At 38.1% G+C, this 22340-nt stretch overlaps 2 protein-coding genes across 6 annotated transcripts in view; one reads left to right on the top strand and one right to left on the bottom strand.

Moving 5' to 3' along the window:
• uggt2 (UDP-glucose glycoprotein glucosyltransferase 2) overlaps nucleotides 1–10921 on the top strand; it is a 48194-nt gene extending 37273 nt beyond the window's left edge. For 3 of the 5 annotated variants that reach the window (XM_014001204.1, XM_014001199.1, XM_014001188.1), the window contains 8 exons: nucleotides 2825–2929; nucleotides 3041–3125; nucleotides 3216–3398; nucleotides 5481–5641; nucleotides 7021–7135; nucleotides 7229–7345; nucleotides 9404–9560; nucleotides 9720–10921. In XM_014001204.1, the coding sequence (XP_013856658.1) occupies nucleotides 2825–2929; nucleotides 3041–3125; nucleotides 3216–3398; nucleotides 5481–5641; nucleotides 7021–7135; nucleotides 7229–7345; nucleotides 9404–9560; nucleotides 9720–9745 (949 nt within the window). In that variant the 3' untranslated portion in view covers nucleotides 9746–10921. Of the gene's footprint in view, nucleotides 1–2824; nucleotides 2930–3040; nucleotides 3126–3215; nucleotides 3399–5480; nucleotides 5642–7020; nucleotides 7136–7228; nucleotides 7346–9403; nucleotides 9561–9719 lie in introns of those variants that run through there. The other 2 variants (XM_014001194.1, XR_001309698.1) reach the window with 2 other exon arrangements.
• Nucleotides 10922–10995: 74 nt separating this feature from the next.
• dnajc3a (DnaJ (Hsp40) homolog, subfamily C, member 3a) lies at nucleotides 10996–22115 on the bottom strand (the record flags this gene model as incomplete). The annotated part of the gene is given in 9 exon segments (XM_014001213.1): nucleotides 10996–11471; nucleotides 12506–12654; nucleotides 12932–13064; nucleotides 17918–18038; nucleotides 18134–18239; nucleotides 18586–18705; nucleotides 18861–19042; nucleotides 19137–19289; nucleotides 22041–22115. Coding segments are annotated over 9 exon segments (1194 nt in total), but the record flags the coding sequence as incomplete, so codon positions are not given.
• Nucleotides 22116–22340: the final 225 nt, after the last annotated feature.

Here is a 22340-nt window from a genome sequence, read left to right as displayed (position 1 = left end):
TACGCACAATTTAAGAACAAATCTGTGCGTACGAACGGTTCTTGCATGAGGCCCATTGTCTTTATTGGATATTATCACCATTAACAAATGCAAAGTAGAAAATTGTGTCCAGTCCACAGAACTGGGGGGTTGAACAGAAGTAAAGTTTTGTCCAGCTTGGTGTGGATTTAGCCAGAGCTTTGTGGGTCCAGATTATCTCGGGCGATTCAGCCAAACAGACTCTCACCTGACCTTCTAAATCTGCTTATCTGCAGGACCCCATTGTTGCRCTGAAGGCCCGTCATAATGGCTGGTTTAGTCATCTTAGGCAGTCGACGTCCCCAGACTCCATCGATATGTGGCGACTATCCAGAAGCCAACTGCTCAACAATGGAGACAATATTTTCCTCTGTAGAGAAGCGTACTTTGTTTTGAGAAGTGCAGGAAGAATATTGCCTTTAACATTTTGAACAAAACTACAAAAACTCTGCGTTTTTATTGTACTGATGTAACTTGCTTTGCGCGTGTCGGGGAGTTGGTTTTAGAGGACATCGTCCCCCCTCTCCCACCCCTCTCCTCTGTCTCCCTGGTGTCTTCCTGTTGCCTCGAGGCTGAGGTTGTGGTTGTGATTGAGTGTGGGAGAGACACCCCTTCCCTCATCAGCAGTCTGTTACAGACAAGGACACACAGTTTGACTGCAGACACATCTACCCTCCAGCACAAGTCCTGGTTTCTGTGCCTTGAATCATGAGCCGCTGCTCTTTAAGGGCACGTTAATGCATACACAAGTTTTCAAACGAGTTCCTTTAGATTCTTCTGTTATCTCACAACAAAAAAGCTTTTTATTATGTTTTTAACAATGTTAATCAAAAGTAGTCTTTGTTTTTCCTTTCCTGGTTGCTTGTTTTRGATTTAGTTACCCATCACAGTAGGGTAATACTTTGTAAGTGACCACATTTCAAGCATCTTTTTATCCTAATATTTCCATCTGTTTAACTAGGCAATCCACATTAAAATAACACTTAAAACCATTTTGCYCTATCTTCATAGTTGAAAAACTGCTAACAGCTCATATTTTTTGCTTGATATAAAACCAAAACAATCAATTATAAAGATTGCTGAAGCATCAGTTATGCAATGAACTCATCAAAGTGCTGGATGTAGTTTCTCCAGTTCCCTAAATAGACATAACTGCTTTTCTTTCCTAATTACTTCTCATCTATAGTCCCACCCCCCCCACAGGCATCGTTGAGCAGCAGGATCAGGTTACCAAGACAACAGCTATGTTTATTTCCACCGAAAAGATTTAGAGAATGGGGTCCAAGAATGGTGTTCATGATTTTTTTAAACGTGCTGTGTTGACTTTTGAAACCACATCGCAGTTTGAACAGAGAATGACCCAAATAAACATTGTTGTTTTTTTTTTTGCGTTGGGGCCCAATCTAAAATAATTACTACCAAGTTGAAAAAAAAACTGAAGAAATGTCAGACAACATTATTTTATCCTTTGTTCTTTGGTTCCAYTGAACATTTGCAAATCTACACAGCTTGAATGAGAAAAATCACATTTTCAGATAATATCCTCAATATTGCATAAAGCATAGAAACCCTAAGGCTTTAATTTTATATACAAAGTAAACAAAAAGTGGGTTGGAGTACACTTATTTACAACTCAGTGAGGAGGACGTCGGTCTCTCCTCGACAGAAGGGACTGAAGAATTTTGACATCATTACCAAACTGTCAGCACGCCRTGGTAAGGAGAGCTGGAAAATGTTTTGAGAGAAGCTGCTTGGTGTGATGGGGTGTGTTGTGGTCTGCCTTTAACACAATCAACTAGAATGGAAGTTTTCTGCAGGAACAAAAAAACAATAATATTTTTTTCCCCAGTGCTTTCGGCATATTCAAGCTGCTAAAACACCACAAGATGTGCAGCCCCTCATAAAAATCCCCTCCATTTAAAAGGGGACATATCAAGGAGAATCATGTTTTTTAGCCAATAAATACATTTTATTGTGTACTTGGAGTCTCTAGGAGTGCAGAAAAGTTGAATTTAGTCTCTCTCATTGCTGCGTAGATACTGTATTTATATTTTTCAACACGTCCAGTTTTCTCTATGTTCTATGACGTTTTCTGAACTATTGCTTCACAGTTTTTGCGACAGAACTGCTAAATAAGGTTTGAAACTACTTTTGTCGTTTTCATTCCCCTCGACATGGGTCAGACTCCAACATGTAAGTCTGGATGGACAAGCTTTACATTATTGACATATTTTAATAATTTGTAAATAAAGTTTCTGCGCTGCTATATATTCTTAAACTCCTCTATCAAACTAGAACGGACTGCTCTGGAGACAGCCTCAAAACGAGYTGATCTGAGAAACACCTCAGAAAAGGAGTATTGCAGTTCCACTTTATATAGACCTCAACTGAATGATTTAAATGTGAAAAAGAAGGATTTAAAAGCACATCTTTGAAGTCATTTGACAGAAAGTAATTGTGAATATCCTTGGTTTGCATAATCATTTGAATATTTTTGTAACATCGTGTTTCAGCTCTCTTGATAAGTGCCAGCAGGACTCGAACTGTTAGAATCATGTCAAATGTGTTATTTCCACACCATTTACGCCCACGTTATTAGTGTTTTATTTTAATAAAACATCTCAGCTGCTGCCTAGTGCTTGCATGATTTGTTTGAAACACTTTTTTCTTCTTCTGGCTTTTATAACTACTATCACCCCTGTGGAAGCGTGGTGGTCGCAGCCACTGTATTGATTTGTTGTGACTGTATGAAAAGCAGGCATCCATCAGGACACAACAGCCTCACGTATCACGGTTTCATTTGCAGCATCACAGGAGGTGGCTCGAAGAAAAATGATGGGGAGAAGAAGAAGGAGGATGTTCTTAACATATTTTCTGTGGCCTCTGGTCATCTGTATGAACGTTTTCTGAGGTCAGACACTTTAATGGTTGTCTGTTTTTTTATTTTTCTGGTTCTGGATGACAAAATAATAGTTCAGATCTAAAAGGTCTGATTTAAAATCTTTGTCTATCTTCTTTTCAGAATAATGATGCTTTCTGTTCTGCGGCACACAAACACACCTGTCAAATTCTGGTTCCTCAAGAATTACCTCTCCCCTTCATTCAAAGTATGTTTTTTTTTTTTTCACGATAAATTCTAATAATAAAACTGTTTGTTTTGCTCTAAACTTTTGCCTTTTTTTGGGGGGTGGGGTCAGGAGACCATCTCTCACATGGCCGAGTCATACGGCTTTCAGTATGAGCTGGTTCAGTACAAGTGGCCCCGCTGGCTCCACCAGCAGACCGAGAAGCAGCGGATTATCTGGGGATACAAGATCCTATTCCTGGATGTTCTGTTCCCATTGGCTGTGGACAAGATCATTTTTGTGGACGCCGACCAGGTAAGGCAGAAGTGTCAAACTCATTTTCGCCRAGGGCCACGAGTATTATGGTGGCCCTCAAAAAACATCACCTCGTTTCATTACTACAGCTGAGTACCACTAATGGACAATAACTGAGCTGTACGTGGTATTTTGTGTATAGAAACAGTGTTTTACCATGTCCTCTTATAAACACTGAAAAGTACGACTGACTACATGAACTCTTAAAAGTAAGAGTTTTACTTCATTGAGCTGTATTACTGGATTGGACATCATTTATTGTGGCTATAGCTAGTGACGCGCACCCATAGGCGCCATTACTATGCATKCATGTCAATGAAACAATACAGTTTCAATGAGGCATGTGCATCATCAATCTGTCACAAAAATATTCATAGTGCTCTTATTTCTTATCTGATTTCTATAAAATATGGTTTAAGTTAAAGCTGAGAAATTTGCCAATGTTGTGATATGTAAAAATATGTATTTTCCCAAKAGATAAATCTATAAGCAGTCTGGGAACCTTTCATTGTAGTTTTTTGCTAATGCATTTACTGTAGAAGTCTCTTTTCGCCACCTAAAACTAAATGACGACACATGATACGTCATACGCAGTATTGAGATCCAATGATAATTGTGACTTTCAATCAAAATTTGAAATCTGAAACGATTGCACATAAATTAGGAAACTGAAGAATGGAATTACAAGCTCCATCCACTTCAATATATAGTATATAAAATTAAATAAATAATTTAATATATATAAAAATTGAGGACAATAAACATTATTTGTTTCCTAGTTCTCAATTCGCACCGAAGTGACTGAACAAAAATTCTTACAGCTGATTATAAAATAAATGTGGTTGGCCCCTCCGCCTCTTAGGAAATGTATGGAGGGGGAAAAAGTTACTTATTTTTTTACTCTGCGATGAGTGTTTTTCAACCCTGGTCCTTGAGGCACACTGCCCTGCATGTTTTAGAAGTTTTCCTGCTTCAACACAGCTGATTCAGATGATTGCCGTTCAGCAAAATCCTGTTAATCAGTTATCAGTTGAAATCAGCTGTGTTGAAGCAGGGAAACATCTAAAGCATGCAGGGCAGTGTACCTCAAGGACCAGGGTTGAAAAACACTGTGGGACATAATATATACTGACTGGTCAGAACACCAGTACCAGTACCAGTACCAGTACCATTAATAAAGAGCTACACTGTTCAGCTAGTAGTAAAGGTAATTTTACAGTTGTACTTTGTTTTTACAACCTCCCACACTATTATCCTAACAATATTAATAAAAAGGTAATAATTTGTTGAAATAGCAAATTTGTCTTTGAGTGGGTTTACCTGACATAAGGTTGTCAAAACCAAGCTAGCATAACTGACCTACTTCCTGCATCTCCGCCATTTAAAAAAAATATGTGAAATGTGATACCCTTTGATCTTGTGATCTTGTTGTCATAGTGTTGACAATTTACGGCAAAACATTGTGTCCCTTTTTGATATTCCTTGCGTGACCGTCTGCTGCATCTCTTTTTTACGACCATGTTCCTGAGTCCTGACTCAATGCACAGCAAAGGCACCACGATCAGTCAGGTGATGTCCAATCCAGTAATACAGATTAATGTGTTACTCACTGTTGAGTTGTGGTGAGTAGCTGCCTTTCTGACAGGGAATTCCCTGTTCCGATAGAAATTTACGATTTGTAAGTAGGAGATTCCCACTTCCCAGTACAACTGGACCTTAGCAAAGGTAGCTGGTGAAAATGCAGCCAAATGGAGATTTTACTCAGCAAACTATGCTAGCTGATTGCCACTGCTGAACTCTGTTCACCTCCACCTAGTGGTGGTATGCTGTCATTTTGCAGGTAAAATCATTGACATGGCTTATGGTAGAAAAGTTTCTGGTCAATGCTGACTTTAAAGCAGCTTATTTTAAGACATTAATGCATCTTTGAAGCTGTTGGGGGCCACATAAAGTGCCGTGGCAGGCCACATCTGGCCCGTGGGCCTTTAGTTTGGCACGTGAGTTAAGGGCTCAACCTAAACGGACAGAAAAAAACTGCTTGAATCTTAGTCTGAACTTAACAAACTCCTTTGTCTCTCGCAGATAGTGCGGGCTGATTTGAAAGAGCTGAAGGATTTAGACTTGGAGGGTGCTCCTTATGGCTACACACCGTTTTGTGACAGCCGCAGAGAGATGGAAGGCTACCGCTTCTGGAAAACTGGCTACTGGGCCTCACATCTTGGACACAGGAAATATCATATCAGGTATGAAAACGTTTTATCTTCTAGATTATATTTAGTAATTTTAGAGAAATATTCAGCCAAATTTCATGTGTATGTTTTTTTTATATATAGATAGTTATACTCTTTAATTTTTTCTTTGTGAATATTACAGCTGGTCAGGCAGATGAAAGGACAGAGTTGAACATCCTTTCAGAACAAAAAAAATCATCTTTCTGTATATTTTCCAACAGAATCTTTCACTCTGAAGCTGCAAGTGTCTCGTCTACAATTACAGTCCACAGAGAATTCAACTCAAACAGACTTTCTTTCCATTAGCTGGTTTGACAAAACCAAAGACTCCAATCAGAGATAATAGGTGGTGTGATGATGGTTTTCAGCCTTCTTATTTACTCAGTCTGCGCTGTTCAGGCTCTGCGCTCATAAAAAAGAGAGTAATTTGATGTGTTGTTTGGGATTTTTTCTTACAATATACTGCAGAACTATCATAACACCTGCCCCAGTCAACCAGAGGTACTGTAGTTATAGTAGAGATCTGAGAGGAATAAAGAACTGATTTTTAGCAGAAAGCAACTTTTCTGCAAATAAACCAGGAGACAGGTTTGTTCCAGCTGCACGCTGCAGCTCTTAAACCCTAAATCTGACACATTTAAATATCATTTTTAAAGAAATATATTGTCTCTACTAAATAAGCTGGTCTTATTTTTTGTAAATATTAGTTTAATGATACAAGACCAGCAGTGTAAGAAAAAATTAACCACAAACCTAGACCAAACTAGTATATTTGTGTATTTTCTGCATCACTGATTTAATGCTCATTGGTTTACTTAGCAAAGCAACATTTTGGTTTACTGCACAACTTTATGAAGCTGCATTAACAAACAGCTCAGTAAGTTTGAAAATGCAAACCTCAGCTGACAATCTGCATCTCTGATGTCCTCAGTCAGTGTTTGACTTTTCTTTAGAGGGTGAGAAATAAAAGGTTTTGATTGGACGGGGCAAAGGTTTTCATCATAGCTGTGGTTTTTGAAGGATTGTTTCTTTAAGTGAAGCCTCACTTTCTAAATGTGTTTCCCTAAAACTTGGACCCAAACCTCTCTCAAAGCAGCTCACACGTTTCCAAATGCTTAATTTGTGGCGATTATTTTATAATGTTCAAAAATCAAATCCCTTTAATGAAATAGATCATTGACATAAGAATAAAACTGCACTAAAAATAACTCCTTTTGCATACTAATGTGTTTTTTTCCCCTCTGAGGCAGTAAAATAGTCCCTGACAAATTTAAWATAACATTTATTATGTGACTAAATTTAGTTTATACATCTGTATTATACAGCGAAACCTACAGATACTGTGAATCTGCATTCATTGTATGAGTTTGTCTTTCCTTTGTTTCCCACAGCGCTCTGTATGTGGTAGATTTAAAGAAATTCCGTAAAATCGCAGCCGGAGACAGATTGCGGGGTCAGTACCAAGCCTTGAGCCAAGACCCAAACAGTCTGTCAAACTTGGACCAGGTCCGTACTTTGCAGATAACACTGCTGCCTTTACTGCTAAATAAGATTTGACATTTGTATGAGCTTCATGAGGTTGCTTTGTTTTCTGTTTAGGACCTTCCCAACAACATGATCCACCAGGTGGCCATCAAGTCTCTCCCTCAGGAGTGGCTGTGGTGCGAGACGTGGTGCGACGACGCCTCGAAAGTCACAGCTAAGACTATAGACCTGGTGTGTATTTTTTTAAATTTATTCATTTATTCATTTCATTAAAAAACACTTCATATAATAAAACAATACAAATAAAATAAAAGGCAGCAGAAGAAGAAAAAATTCTTATATCTGCTCCTTTTTAAAAAATATTTTTCAAACAATAATAAACAAAATAACATGCTAAGCAATAGCCAACATGGTTTCCGCACGTCAAGGTCAACCATGTCTGCGTTAATTTTATTCACTGAACAAATACGTGCTGCTTTGAACAAAGGTCAAGTAACTGGTGCTGTATATATTGATTTTCGTAAAGCGTTTGACACAGTTGATCATTATACTCTCTTACAAAAGTTGATTTCTTTTCAACTTTCATCATCTGCAATACAAATGTTTTCCTCTTATTTGACTGATAGGTGTCAGGTTGTGAAACATGGAAGCTCTGTGTCCGGGTCTCTGCCCGTTCCGTGGGAGTTCCGCAGGGTAGCATATTGGGCCCATTGCTTTTCCTATTATACATAAATGACCTTCCAAAAATATTGAAGTATTCAAATATTTTAATGTATGCTGATGAAACTGTTCTTTTTTTGTCTGATTTCAATATTGAATCTGTTAATAGTCAGTTACAAGCAGATCTTCAGACATTTCATGGTTGGCTTCAAGATAATCTTTTGTCAATTAATGTTAAAAAACCTGTGTGCATGTATTTTTCCTCACCCAGGAGACATTTCAATATAACAAATCAACTCACTTTTTTAAACAAACCCCTTGATATTGTCACTACTTACAAATATCTTGGAATTACTTTGGATTCTCATTTGACTTATCGTGATCATGTACAAAACTTAACCACTAAGTTGAAACAGAAATTATACGTTTATTCAAAAATTAGATCCAATATGACATCTGTTTCAAATATCTATCTTCATGCCATTATTCTCTCAACCATGTCGTACTGTTTACCTGTTTGGTCTCTTACAACAAATGAAATCTTAGAACCCATAGTTAGGCTCTACAACAGGGCCTACAAAATTCATAAAAAAAACTTCCTGGTTGGACTCATCACTGTACAGTTCTTTCATTGTCTGATGCCTTGACTTTTCAGAATTATGTTTTGTATAGTGGTATTAATTTATATTTTCAGATCTTCCAAGGTGCCAATTATGGAACTCTCTGTGCATTCCTGCCCAAATCAAATTCTGGAAGTGGTCATTCAACTAGATCTGTTACAAAAAGACAACTGATATTACCAACTTTTAAAAACTGTTACGGCCAGAGGTCTTTCTTCTATGTTTATACTAAAGCATGGAATGACATTCCTCAAAACATAAAGTCCATTTCAAAACTACAGCCCTTTAAGAAGAATCTTGTCTGCCATCTGCTGGACACTTTTTGTGTAGACGTCCTATTTTGCAAATGCTGCCTTTTTGAAATTTGGTATGCTTGTTTGTCTTTGTGTCTATGGTGTATAATGATGTGATTGTGATGCTGTAATTCTGAGTGTTTTATGTGCTGCAGAACAGGAACCTGCTGTAAAACAGCAATTATGCTGAGTCAGGCTTGATTTTTATAATATTTTCCTGTTAAATAAATCAAATCAAAAATCAAATCAAGTTATAGCAGCTTTCCCTCTTAAATTGTGATTGGATGTTTGATGATTTCAGAGCTTTTACTGAAAAGCTTTGCATTTTTTTAACATTTTGAAATAACTCTTCTGAACTGCAATCTGTGCTACTTAAACATGAAATGTTTGAGCAGATTTCCAGCCTCTGACGTCCATGAGGCACTTGGCATTTAGGAGACAACCGAGGAGCAATCCTGCAGAGCCCTAAACTAATTTGGAGAATTACTGGATGGGCTTCCAGTAGAGTGGAGTAGGAAGTATTGTCTCATTGTGGTATAGGTCACCACTTTGGTAGCTCAGACAAAAGGCAGGGCTTAATGTCTTTTTAACAAAATTGGAAATCAAATYAGGCGCTAATGCCCGAGACGCAGACCGTGCTGAGGGATCTGACTCATTGGGACAAAGTGCCACCGGTAGTGTGACTGATGCGTTCTGTCTGTGGTTTTCCTGTGCAGTGTAATAACCCGAAGACCAAAGAGCCCAAGCTGACGGCAGCGGCAAGGATCGTGCCCGAGTGGGTCGAGTATGACGAGGAGATCAAAAAGCTGCTGAGGCACATCCAGGACGGGGCGGCACAAAAACAGACGCCCCCTCCCTCACGACACAAAAAAGGTTAAAGAACAGTAAACAAACCCAAAAAACATCTGCCTACAGTGGTTTACATTTAGATTTGTCAAACTGGAAGCTTTGTTTCCTGTGTGACTAACCTGATCCTCAGTCAGGTTGTTTATCTTTGTTAAAGTGCTCGTTTTCACTGTTTCTTTCCAACAGCAGACAAGGGGCGTGATGAACTTTAGAGGCTGCCAGGATCACGCTGAATGAGACGGAGGCAGCACCTTTTGCACACAGCCCACCTGTGAAGCTTGAAGACAGTTCCAGCTAAACATAGCCGCAAAGTGTTATCTCCTCAGCCAGAGGAAGAGGATGTGATATTTTCAGATCTCTGCTTCTTGCAGTCAGTAACATCTCACCAAATCAGCACACAAATTAATTGTTAACTAGCAGGCGAGCACTCGTGGTGCGCTCTGAGCTCTCAAGTCAGATTAGGGAGTTAAAGGGGAATTAGGAAAGCAGAAAAGGTGACATCAATTCACATTTTTAGGATGAACACTTGTATTGTTCAGGCAATTTTAGGCATTTTATTCAATGTTTTTATTTATTTTTTTGTCTGAAATACCAAATCAGAACTTTTTTATATAACAAACTGCACGAAGAAGGCAGTATGAGACTATCAGATGTTTAGTAAACGTCATCCCAAGCCAGGAAGCGATCATGCAACCTCCACACAAAGAGGTGGCCGCACTGACCACTGTGCTAACTTTTTAACATTTAAAGCCTTTTTTTTTGGAACAAACTATATTAAAGTTGAATCCAACATTTCTTGAAGAAATGCATAAAACCTGACCATCGCTTTTTGTCCTCTGGTTTATGAGATTTTTTATATCTGACAAACAGACAACAGAACAATGATCTTCTGCCATAAAAAAAGAAAATGTAATTTTGATGTTTGACAGATTTAAAAAATGCATTTCTATATATATATATTTATCATTAAATAGATAAAATATTTTGTTGACAAAGATGAAATCAGAGGTAAAGTYCATCTATCAGTATTTGATTTGGATTGCTTCGACATGAAAGCAAAGATGGGAAAATAAAAATCTTCATTTTCAATCCTTCTGTTTTTTTTTCATGGCTTGTAAGATTTTAACTTATTGCTTTTTTCTATAATATGTGAAATTGTCTTTTCCATTGTCTGATTTCTACAAAGATTCAGTGTTTTTCACTCAGGAATAAGAAGTGTTGCTGCTTGACTGTAGTTTTTCTGTCTTAAAGTCCATTTGAAAAAAATAAATTAAAGTTGGTGCAGGCAGGCTGCTCTCAGGGCACCTGTGTTTTACTGCGCTATGTCAACACTAAATGTTTATTACCATTTGATGGAGAAAACAGAAATAAATCTTTGCTACAAAAAATGCTGTCGGTGAATTCTCTCCTCAGCAGGACGTGAATGTATGAATCAAGCTTTATAAAAGTCTAAATCATCATGTACATAAATAGCTTTTTATTTACAGTTCAAAAAATCCATTCATATAAAAACAGTTATGTGGCTTGAACAGTTTTTATCTTGTGAACAGATGTGAGTATTTGGTGAAATATGGAACCAAATTAAACGTCAGAATTAACCAACTGATCCGCTGCTTCTCAAGGCAGAGGTTTGTCCGCCCCCCTCTGTCCCAGCTGAAAATGAAAGTCAGCGAATTAAAGTCACCATTTCCTCATTATGAACTGACATAAATGCCAGTGATCTCCCTTTTCAATAGAGAGGATAATAAAATTCTGCTCCAGTTCTGCTGGATTACAGCTCTTCTCAGTTGAAGTTGAACTTGAAGTTGAAGGGCCCAGAGCCAAACGGGTTGAAACCCTGGAAGCCCTGGAAGCCGCTGTGAAAGTGCTGATGGTGGTGACCCTGCTGGCTCTCTGGATCCATTGGATCTTCTCCGTGATCAAATTTGGTTCTCATTTCTGGAAGCCGTGCAGAAGAAAAGSGGTCATTATTCCCAAAAAACRTGTTTAACTTAGACTAAAAACAAAAAAATATATATCACGTTCTTCGTCTCAATGCTACAGCAGAGCCCTGTTAAAMAATAGCTGCGCTCTGTGGYATTTCCTGCATAGAAACAGTGTTTTAACACATCCTCTTGTAAACACTGACACACAACATGTATGACTGACTAAATGTGAAATAAATGCAGAATCAAAAGTAAAAAAAGTGAGTTTCACTCTGCTAAGTTGTGTTGAGTAGCTACCATCTTGAATTCTGAACTCTTCCACTTTGACAGGAAATCCYCACTGGAGGGGCATTTCACTTAATTTACAACTTGTAAGTRGGGAATTCCATCTTCCCAGWACAACTGGGCTGCAGAAAAAGTAGTTGGTGAAAATGCAGTACAATGGGGGTTTTACATGACTAATTATGTGAGCTGCAGGCTCCTTTTGAACCCTGTGTGCCTCCACCTGGTGACTGGATGTTGTTTTGTGGGTAAAATAACCAACATGCACTGTGGAAGATGTAGTTTATGATCAATGCTAGCTTTAAAACAGCATATGCCTATTTTATTTTAAAGACATTAATACATCTTTGAAGCTCTCGTGGACCACATAAAATGCTGTTGTAGGCCTAATTTGGCCCGCGAGCTTTCACACGCTGTAGATCATAATTTTTTTTCAATTTCTGAAATGACAGACTATATTAAAAAAATGCTGCTTTATTAACTTRTTTTCATTGTATAATTTTAGTTTTAAGTCGTAAGGTTTATTGTCAGGTAGGACTCATTAAGACATGCATATGAATTTTATTACTTTTATTCTTTTACTAAAAGATGCGCCGATTTTAAAACGTGTTTCTGTTGGGCAGCTTTGCTCTTGTTAAAAAGTTGGAGGCAGAGTAAAGATTTTAAAGGACTCCCGAGTTTGCAGCAGATTCTGAAAACCCTGACATTTACTGCAAGATGAGCCACGACTAACAACATCCAGACTCTGCAGAAGCCACTCCTTACCTGGATCAGTAAGGACCTCTTTAGCCTGAGCGATGTCTATAAACTTCTTCTCTGCTTTCTTTTTCTCTTCCGGATCCTGGAAGTTGTCCGGGTGCCACTGTTGGGCCAGTTTCCTGTAGGCTTTGATAATCTCCTTTTTCTGAGCAGTTCTGTAGCCACAAGGACAAAATTATCAGCACAATTAATAAAGATATCCTTAAAGACTTCAGATCCAGTAATGCTTCTGTTGGCTTAGATTTAGCTCTACAGTAGTGGCTTTGAACTGAAACGTGCAGTCAAGCTTTTAAAGAGCACTAAAAACTTCTAAAAAGCCCCCTGCCGACTAAAATCATCCCAATTCTACATGATACCTCTCAGACTCTGAATTCTCTTCAACAGCACAGAAAAACCACCCAAAAGTTCCCAAATGCAGACATCAGTTCCCACCTCTTTACTCCCAGGATCTTATAATAATCCCTCTTCTGTGACTGTTTGAGGAGTCGCTGAGCTTTCTCCAGGCCTTCTTTGATCTGATGGTCATTCTCGCTGTGTTTTGCGGCGCTCTCATAGTCTCTAATGGCTGAAAAGGAGAAAAAAAAAACATACAATTGAATATTAATGGGATTWGTTGTATTTACTTAGTAAAAACTGTTTTTGTAGGTAAGAAATCAACCAGTTTTAAGAGTTTTAAAAGTTTTTGCCACAGTGTCAGGGACAGAACCAGTCTGGTCAAAYTGTGTGGCTGAGTTTAAATAATGTAAAAAAAAAAAAAAGGTCGATGACAGCAGATGTGATGTTTGAAGCACTTAGAGCTCAGTTTTAAGTGCATGAGCACAAAGGGTTTAATAACTAAGTTCAATTAAGAGTTTGTCACGTTTCTTTAAAAACAGCTGATGAACCACAGTAATGCATGTTAACATAAGGAGAAAACAAATTATTGGAAATTACATTATTGTCTGGCTGGCACAGAGAGCCACAACCTCAGCTGATTTCAATATGCGGCAAAATAAATTACAATTATTGAATAGTTATGTCAGAGTTTTAAAAAAGTGCATAGATGAGGACCAATACACCAGTAAAWMMAAMMAAAARRWTTWAAAAWWCAATTATTCCCATGACATTTAAAGGTTTRAATGGTAAATGGACCCAAAAAGTTTGACAAGTTCTGTTTAAAGGCAGTAAAGAGTTTTTGTATAAGATGGAAAAAAAGACAGGAGAATTCAGAAGAGGATTGTTTCTTTAAACTACAAAACACTAGAACAWCATGTCTTCTGCTACCTCAACAATCATATTATGAAGGAACTACACAACTTTCTGAGATTCACCAGAATACAATAACACAAGATGTTTAGCAAATTGTTTTTTGTCTACAACTGGGGGTGTTCAAAATATACGAGTACAAGTAGCTCCTGGATATGGACAAAAAGAGATTTTTAAAGTGGRAGTGTTATGTATTTTCCTGGCACATAGTTCAATTCTATATCACAATCAACTGTTACATTCAGTTGTTATGAAAATGCTGTCTGTATCACAAATAAATTTGACTTTGCATCAAAGCCTTTCTAAATGATTTGAAATTGACCTCTGTGTCTTTAAGAACCCCTCTGATGCCCCTTTTGCTCCTTGCCCAAAAGTGCCCTTKTGAGCTAATGATTATTTTTATGCTTACAAAAAGGCAAAACTGGATGGTTTCTGCAATTAAAATATGCATTAATTAAAACATTTTATAAAAGAAATTACATTACAATGCTCCCAGTTACCTAGTTACCCCCGTGACGTGTGATAATTGCCCTAGAATCTGGTTATATGTGCTATTTTTTTACTTTGAGCACCTGCCCCTTTAGTGGTCTCTGCATGGCCCTGGTACAAATAGGCRGAGCTTTGTACCAGGAAGTGTTTCGACAGCTCCACATGGCTACCACAGGAGGTTCAAGGATTTCTCAAACATGCGTGAATGAGTCAAAACAACACTCTGTATGTTTTGGATGAAGGAATGATATTTTAACATGATATWAAACTCAGAAAAGAGATGGACATAGGTTCAGCTGAGCTCAGTGTGCAGAATGTGCCAATTAAACCAAAACTTCCTATATAAAAATGCATCGCTTTAATCCTGATGTGTTTTGACCAAAGCATATAGTTCAATAAAACTTTCAKAAATTGTGTAAAGTTGACTTTTAAAAACTCCCATCTTAACATAAAAACTGCCCTACATAACATGACCTGATTGGTGTCCTGATAGTTGAACCTGTCTTCATGCRGAGCTCCTCTCCTGCTGTGAACGTGCTCAGGAAGACGCTGCAGCAGCTGCGGGCTGTTTGGGTGCACACGTTTGGATGCTTTGAGGCTTGTTTACTCTGCGAGGCGTACCGAGGTGAATTAGAAACTCCCGTGTGCYCTGACAGTTTAAAAGCCCACACGAGGGCTGCCGTGTTCGTGCCACGCTGGTGACAACAGACTCTGCACAGCCAACACCTCCCGCTGCTGCAGGGATGATGGAACCTTCAGAATAACCCTTTGACTTTCAGATGATGGTGGTGTTAATTGAGATGTTTGGATTGTTTTTAAACAGCTCTGATAATTGACATTTTATTGGCAGGACGATATGGTGAAGTTGTGGCTGTCTGAAGAGGATAGAAACTAAAATACATAAGCACACAACCTTGATTCTTCACTTATTTTTATAGCCACCATTTTCTTTATGTGCACATTGACCTTTACAACCGACACTTATAGGACTTGTTGCTTGCCATAGAACTAAAACCTCACATTGTTCTCAAACTAAGTGGGTTTAAACCATGGAGCTATTTGGAACAGCAGGAGTGAGTCTTGATCATGTGATGTGCTGTAGCAGCTGCATCACTAACCAGCAAGAGTCTGGATTTACATTCCTGTAGTGTACATACTGACAAACTAGCAAACAATAAGGAGAATATTAACAAAAGTATTAATACTTGTGTATATAAACTATCTAGTGTTTAAACAAATGGCAGAAAGCAGTGTGTGTGTGTTATGGACTTACCAACTAAAAGAGAAACTGGAAAATGTGTCTCATTTCACAAGTAAGCAGATTTTATCTTWTTTACCTCAATGTGGATGTGATCTGACCAGAACTGAAAATAATAGTGTACCAGTTTAAAATAAAAAGAAGCTTATAAAGCTGATGTAACCATTGTTAATACTTGAATTTGGCTAGCAGATATTAGATAATAAATAATATATTTTATTACTAGTTGAAGCCATAATTATTCAAAGTTACTGACTGACTTCRGGTCTGGTTTAGATGGTTACTCATGATATTCCTTATATATCATATAACTGTTTTACATGATTGTTGAATGAAACCTACAGTAATTAATTATATTGATTTATAGTAAAAATATTACAGATTTTTTGAGACATCTACTATACTCTGTGTGGTCGCCATTTTTGCTCCTTCATGTCACAAATGCTAACATTGGACGAGATAGGCAGGGCTCAGTCTAGTGTYCTTTATGTCTATGACAGGTATAGTTATTTGAGTGTAGTTTCATTTTATTTTGAAATGATTAGAAATGAACAAAATGTAACTTTGCACTTGTCACTCAAATTACCAAAGGTGGCACGAAAAGCCAAACAAAATGAAAAACAATTTGTAAATTTGATTATTTTTTTGTTACTAAAGCAGAAGCAGCTCATTCAGTCAGATCATACTCAGTTCTGTCATTCCTTTTTTAAATTAAACACTATTTGTCGAAGCTGCAAAACTTACTTGAAATCTGAACAGAAGACGACTCACTTTTTGTTCTTTTAAATACTACTAATACTATTTTTATTTGTATAATAGTATTAGAACATTAAAGATTTATTTATATTTATTGGTAAATTTACAAGTTGGAACCAAAACAAAATAAAAACTAAAAAAAATTGTTTATAAAACTTAAACACTGACGTACTGTATGTATGCCTACATGAGCCCTTTTTATATTTGTGGGAAGTAAATAAAGCATACTCTTACAGGCTAATACATCGGTGTGGAGAAAAAAACATGAGTTTTCTGGATAGACTTACTCCAACCATCCTCTTAAATCTCAYTGTTTTCTGAATGATGTAACTATGTTTTATTACAATAAAAAACTTAACTTATTACTCAATATAGTAAACAGTAATATCTGTGTGAAGCTGCATATGTTTTTTTGGCCTCAAACTGATCAATATATTTTGCTCCTTGTATTGTTATATTTATCATAATTAACCATATCAGTTTAAGACTAATTGTCACCTATAAAACCCAATATTTGTCCRAACACAGATCAGAGGGATGGTTTTATGTTACATACAGATGAACAGATGAGRTTTGTGAGAATTTCGACCAATATACTCTTGTGTTTTGTGCAAAACAACAGCAAAACATCAGGTGAAGAATACAAACTAGTGCTGACATTTTTATTTTGGTGAAATGTCAACATCGTCTGGTGTTTGAGTCTAATCCACAGTCTCTCCACAAAGGCTTTGAGGACACAGCATGTGCTTCGTGCAGACGAGCATTTTCTTCCTTGTTGCTGAAGACAAATTCATTTGTAGAATATTCATTCTTTTACCTCCAATTCTAATTACACTTTAAGCAAAGTGCGATCAACATTTGTCTGTTTTTGGCTCATGGTAAATATGACGGCATCAATTTTCACATACAGACTTTCGCTGGGATTTTTCAGATGAATTATCTAAATGGATCTGCTAAAGAACTGAGTTTAATGAGGCAGAATGTAATTAGATGGCAGCAGCTCCCTGACTTTATATACAGCATCAATTCAAAYCTTACAACTAAAATATTATTATTGCCAAGTGTAGCAACCATTATTCTCATGAAGTTTCACTTAACTTTACACTCTTATGTTATAGTGACCCCTGGTGTTAAACACATGCAATGACACCATGACACCAACTGATACTTCAGGCTTYCTTTAAAAGACTAAAACCAAAAACTTTGCAGCTCTCTCTAATTTTTTCGTTTTTTCTTTTTCCTCTCTCAAAGAAAAAAAAACAAAATTTATAAAATAAGTTACCTGAAACAGATTTAAGGAATCAACTAAAACAACTTCTACCTGTAAAATGTTTCCTGTGCCTTCGTCAGCACAAGTCACAAAACAATCAGTTCACCTCCAGCTTTTATGTCAAAAAGCTGTGTATGCAGCTGCACACTAGATGTGTGTCCTGAATTGTTCTAAAAGAGTTTTCTGCTGTTCGTAGAGGAAATTTGGTGCCTCACATTACCTAGTATGAGAACGGGGGACAAGCAGTTCTCTCAAAATCTTTTTAAGACCTCAGTGTCAGTATTCTTATTTCTCTTTGAGCTCGCCTCAGATTTTTAGTTGTGCTGTAGGAAGCTGATTAGGAGGAGCTGCTGATTGTTCTGTGTTGATGCTGAAGCTCAGCTCCGGCCCGCAGCCTTACCTTCTTCATATAGTTCGTCTTGGACGTACGCCTCGGCCCGGTCCTTCAGCACGTTCACGTTCTCCGGGTCCGACTGGAGGACTTCACTGCACACCGAGACAGCTCTGCTCGCCTGCTGGTCCTAAACACAACCAAAAAAACAAAAATAAAACCACGCCGACTGCCTAGAAGTTCTCGCAAAACCACAGAGTATACATTTTGTGGCAGGGGTCTTACCTGTGTGAGTGCGTGGCAGATGCGCTCCTTGGCGAGGAGGAGGAACTGGGGCACGTTGGGCTCGGTCTTCATCACCGCCTCGTACTTCTTCACCGCTTCGTCGTACCTAAACAGCAGGCAGCAGGTAGGTGTTTTCACAGATTACTGCGCCCACAAATGTCACGCCGCTCGTTCTCACGGAGCAGTCTTGTGAAATGTGATGAGACATCCTTTCAACATGTGGATGCAACTGGCTGTCGGTACAAGCAGGAAGTAGGCGTGCTGCTAGATTTCCAAACACTTGTTCTGCAGCTGATGTAACCCTTGGTGTTCACACGGGATATTTATTTTTTTTACAGGAACAAAGTGACACATCTGAGCTTCGGTTTAAATAGGTTTYGACTTCAGCATCCAAAGTAAACATCAAAGTTACGATCTAAAACTGGTCCTCACACATCATTACTAGAACGCACCTCTTCTCCTGGATGAGTTCCTCTGCAGCCTGGATCTGCTTGTTGAGCTTCTTGACCTGCTTGTAATGGCTGAAACACTGTTTGTGGTCAGGATCCAGCTTCAGACACTCGCGCACYTCGCTGCAGGTCCCCGGAGGAGGTGGTAAAAGGTGAAAGCATTGATTATTTTCAGAATTCAAAGTGTGCGCTGCAGTGTTGACAGAAACACAAATCACAGCAGGCTGTTTGTAGTAAAAAGAATTGGAGACGTAAAGAAAGAAATCAGCAGATCTCACTTGAGTGACATCTCGTGGTCTCCGAGATGATAGTAGATGGTGCTGAGCTTGTAGAAGGCCTGCGTGTTGTCGTTCTTTAATTTGGACGCRGCTTTCAGGTCGCTGACGGCCTTCCCCATCTCGCCCATCTGAATGAAGCACTCTGCTCTCATCTCACGAGAGGTCACGTCCCAAACACATGTCTGCAGCAGGTARGTGAGAACCCATTACAAGCTGAGAAACAGCAGAGACAACATCCTGCCCGCAGGGGAATTACTGACGAGGTTGGCCTCGTACCTCGATGATGGTTTCGAGCTGAGCAGCAGCCGTCATGTAGTCCTTGCTGTTGAAGCTGCGATGAGCTTGAGCCACCAGCCGCTGAAGCTCATCAGACTTTGCCAGCTGACTCTGGGCYTCTCTCTCCTCTTTGTCGCTGGGGTTGGACTTGAGCTGGACATTTTTAAAGCAAGTCATTACTTCAAGTACATTTAGCTTTTCCTCTTAATCCTGAAAGGAGACATGTRATTTTTAAATCCTTCTTGTTGTGGTCTATAAAAAGTGGAACTGAAATGCTTTTGGTCTGAATTCCTACTTATTGTAACTCCACAAGCGCCTCTTTCACCCCTTCTGTGGTGTGTCTCAAACCAACTCGTTTTGAGGCTGTCTCTTTGCTGCATAAACTTTTTATTTACAAATTAATTTTAAAAAATGTCAACAGAGGACTTGTCCATCCAGCCTTAAATGTTGGAGCCAGAGTCTGACCCAGAGCCAGAGGATATTGAAGACCCCCAAACTGTAGTTGGTAAGTCCAGACCTTAGAGGTTCTATTGCAAATACTGTGACAGAATAGTTCAGAAAACATCATAGAAAATAGACACAACTGAGCAGGTTGAAAAATATGACCCAAACTGCATATAAAAATATCTATGCAGCACCATGAGAGACTAAATTCATCTTTTCTGCACTTCTAGAGAGAACATGTACACAATGAGCTGCACTTAACGACTAAAAAAAGTGGATTTTGCATGATATGGTCCCTGTACATCYTTTAAAAGGCACAGTGTGTAGGATTTGTTGTTTTCAGCGACATCTAGTGATTGAGTGGTTGAATCGTCCTCCCTGGTCCTCCCCCCACCCCCCGCTTCCAAACACAAAGGAGTTGCTACGGTGTCTCTCAGGTGTCAAAAACCTTTGATAATTCCAACCACGATGTCTACCAGCAGCTTCAGGGCTAGTGATGTTTCAAGTGGTAAGATTATGAGCTTTAATAAGTAAAATTATACCAGCTACAATGACAGACAACAAATATTACATTTATAGTATTACAACTAAAACCGTTTTTGACGCCGCCACCGCAGTTTGTCCTTCATGAGCCTTCGTAGACAAGATGGCGGTGCAAGATGGCAGCTGCCTGTAGTGGTGACCCRCGACCATGGAGATATAAACAGCTTTTTATAAGGTAGAAATAATAAAACAAGGTCTTTGTCTGCAATGATTAGACATGTTTTTTATTATTGTYATTAGTGATTATCTCAATTTCGGCTAAAAGAATTGATAAAATCCTACACACTGTGCCTTTAATTTTATGTTCTTTACAAAGGAAAAAAAAACACCCAACACAACTGATTAAAAATACCATTATTTTCCCCCTTTACAATAAGCTAGTCGATCTTTTAAAAATATCCCAGTCTGAAAATTGTAAYGTCTTATTTTAAGGCCATATTTCAGCGTTTTAAAATTTTTCACTGGGATTCAAAAATGTATTTACAATTATTTTCAATGTGTTCAATTTCTCTATTGAGGAACGAGAGAGTGTAGTGAAGTTATGGGAGCATTTGAAAAAATTCTGATCAAAAAGATTATATGAATAAGGCTCTTTAGGTTTTCTCAAAAAAAAAAAAATTTCAAGTGCTTATTGATTGCAACAAAAATGAATAAATCAGTCAAAACTAAATGTACAGCTAATTTCCCTCCCAAACGAAAACACAGAGCTTAATGTACTGCTTTTGTAAAGCAATGGAAAAAGCACTCTGCCTGAAGACAAACAAAAATAAATAAATAAATAAATAAAGTAGATGTAGACTGAAATCCACAGCAAACTAGAGGATCCTACTTTCACTAATACAGTACATTCATGTGTGAGCTTTTAGGTTTGCAAAGAGATTTCTTGTCTTCTGCCTCCTTACAGGAAAATTAATTACTTAAGAGTTCATTCTTATGATAGACGGCATCACCCATACAAAAGCAATCTCAGCTAATGACGTCTCCTTTACAAACGAAAAAAAAAAAAAGACCTGACTAGCCTGTAAGAGTTTCCTGCTAGCTCAGCTTAGGGACAAACATACAGTAAATGTGATGCATTAGATTAGGCCACAGCTGACTGCTGAAGCAGCGTGACCACAGACACCTTGGTCAGATCATAGGACATTAGAATATCACATTACAGACTGCCAAAGACTAAAACCAATGTAGACATTACTGTTCAAAAAAAATGTGAAAGATAAACGTAGCCTTTCCAGCTCTGTCTGTACAAAAAGCTCCTCTAAAAAGTAGCAGATATTCCAACCACATTTCAGGGTGATTTGAACTTTGTTCAGAATTCAATCTTTGATGTTTTTCACCAGTCGAATCCAGTTTGAATTGTTGTTTGTGTCTTGGAATGACATTGTTTCAAGGACTCAGCAGATTAAACAGTCTGACAACATTTTAGATAAAGATTCCTGTACAGGAAGTCTAACACTGGGACACGGTCCCAGCTGAAACTTAATTCTGGATTATTATCGCAGCAACCCAGAAGGTTAAACTGGACACACAAATCCAATCAATTTCCTGCATAACAATGTGTAGATATCTGTCACCTTTCGTCATCCCTCATCAATTATTATTAATGTACATTTGAAACAGTTCAGTGTCCAATCGGTTTTATTTTGATTTCACGCAAATGTTTTACCCTTTTCTTTAAAAGATGAGTTCCTTCTTTGCAATTTACCACTTTTAGCCAGCAAAAATCTAAATGCTAACTTGACATTCTCTAAAAATGGACCAGAATTAAAACAAACGAGAAAAATCCTATTGTATTTAGTTAGGTGGCAAAAATAAATAAAAAATAAAAAAATAATATAAAAATTTGTGTAGTTTGACCACAGAACCAAACCGACGCCTCCTGGTGAGCCTTTGAAAGCTACAGACGACACCACTTACCACTTTCTTGAAGTCGCTCTCTGCTTCGTCCAGTTTTCCTTGTTTCAGAAGCAGGTTTCCTCTCTGAAGACGTGCCTTTTGAGAGACGCAAAGAGCTTCATTTACATATCGATGCAAATACAGAGGTCTCAAAACAGCTGGCAGAACTGAGCAGTTTCTCAGCACATCTGTGCCTGCAGCTGAAGGTGAGCATGTGCGCACATTAGTGTCAAATTCACAATAGAAATCTGCAGAATAACACAAAACAGTGGCGACAATCTTTTATTTCAGTCTGAAGTTTAATAATTTAATTATTATTAT

Source organism: Austrofundulus limnaeus, unplaced genomic scaffold (genome assembly GCF_001266775.1).
Source record: "Austrofundulus limnaeus strain Quisiro unplaced genomic scaffold, Austrofundulus_limnaeus-1.0 Scaffold9, whole genome shotgun sequence".
Classification (NCBI taxonomy): Eukaryota; Metazoa; Chordata; class Actinopteri; order Cyprinodontiformes; family Rivulidae; genus Austrofundulus; species Austrofundulus limnaeus.
This window is presented reverse-complemented; position numbering and strand designations above follow the sequence as displayed.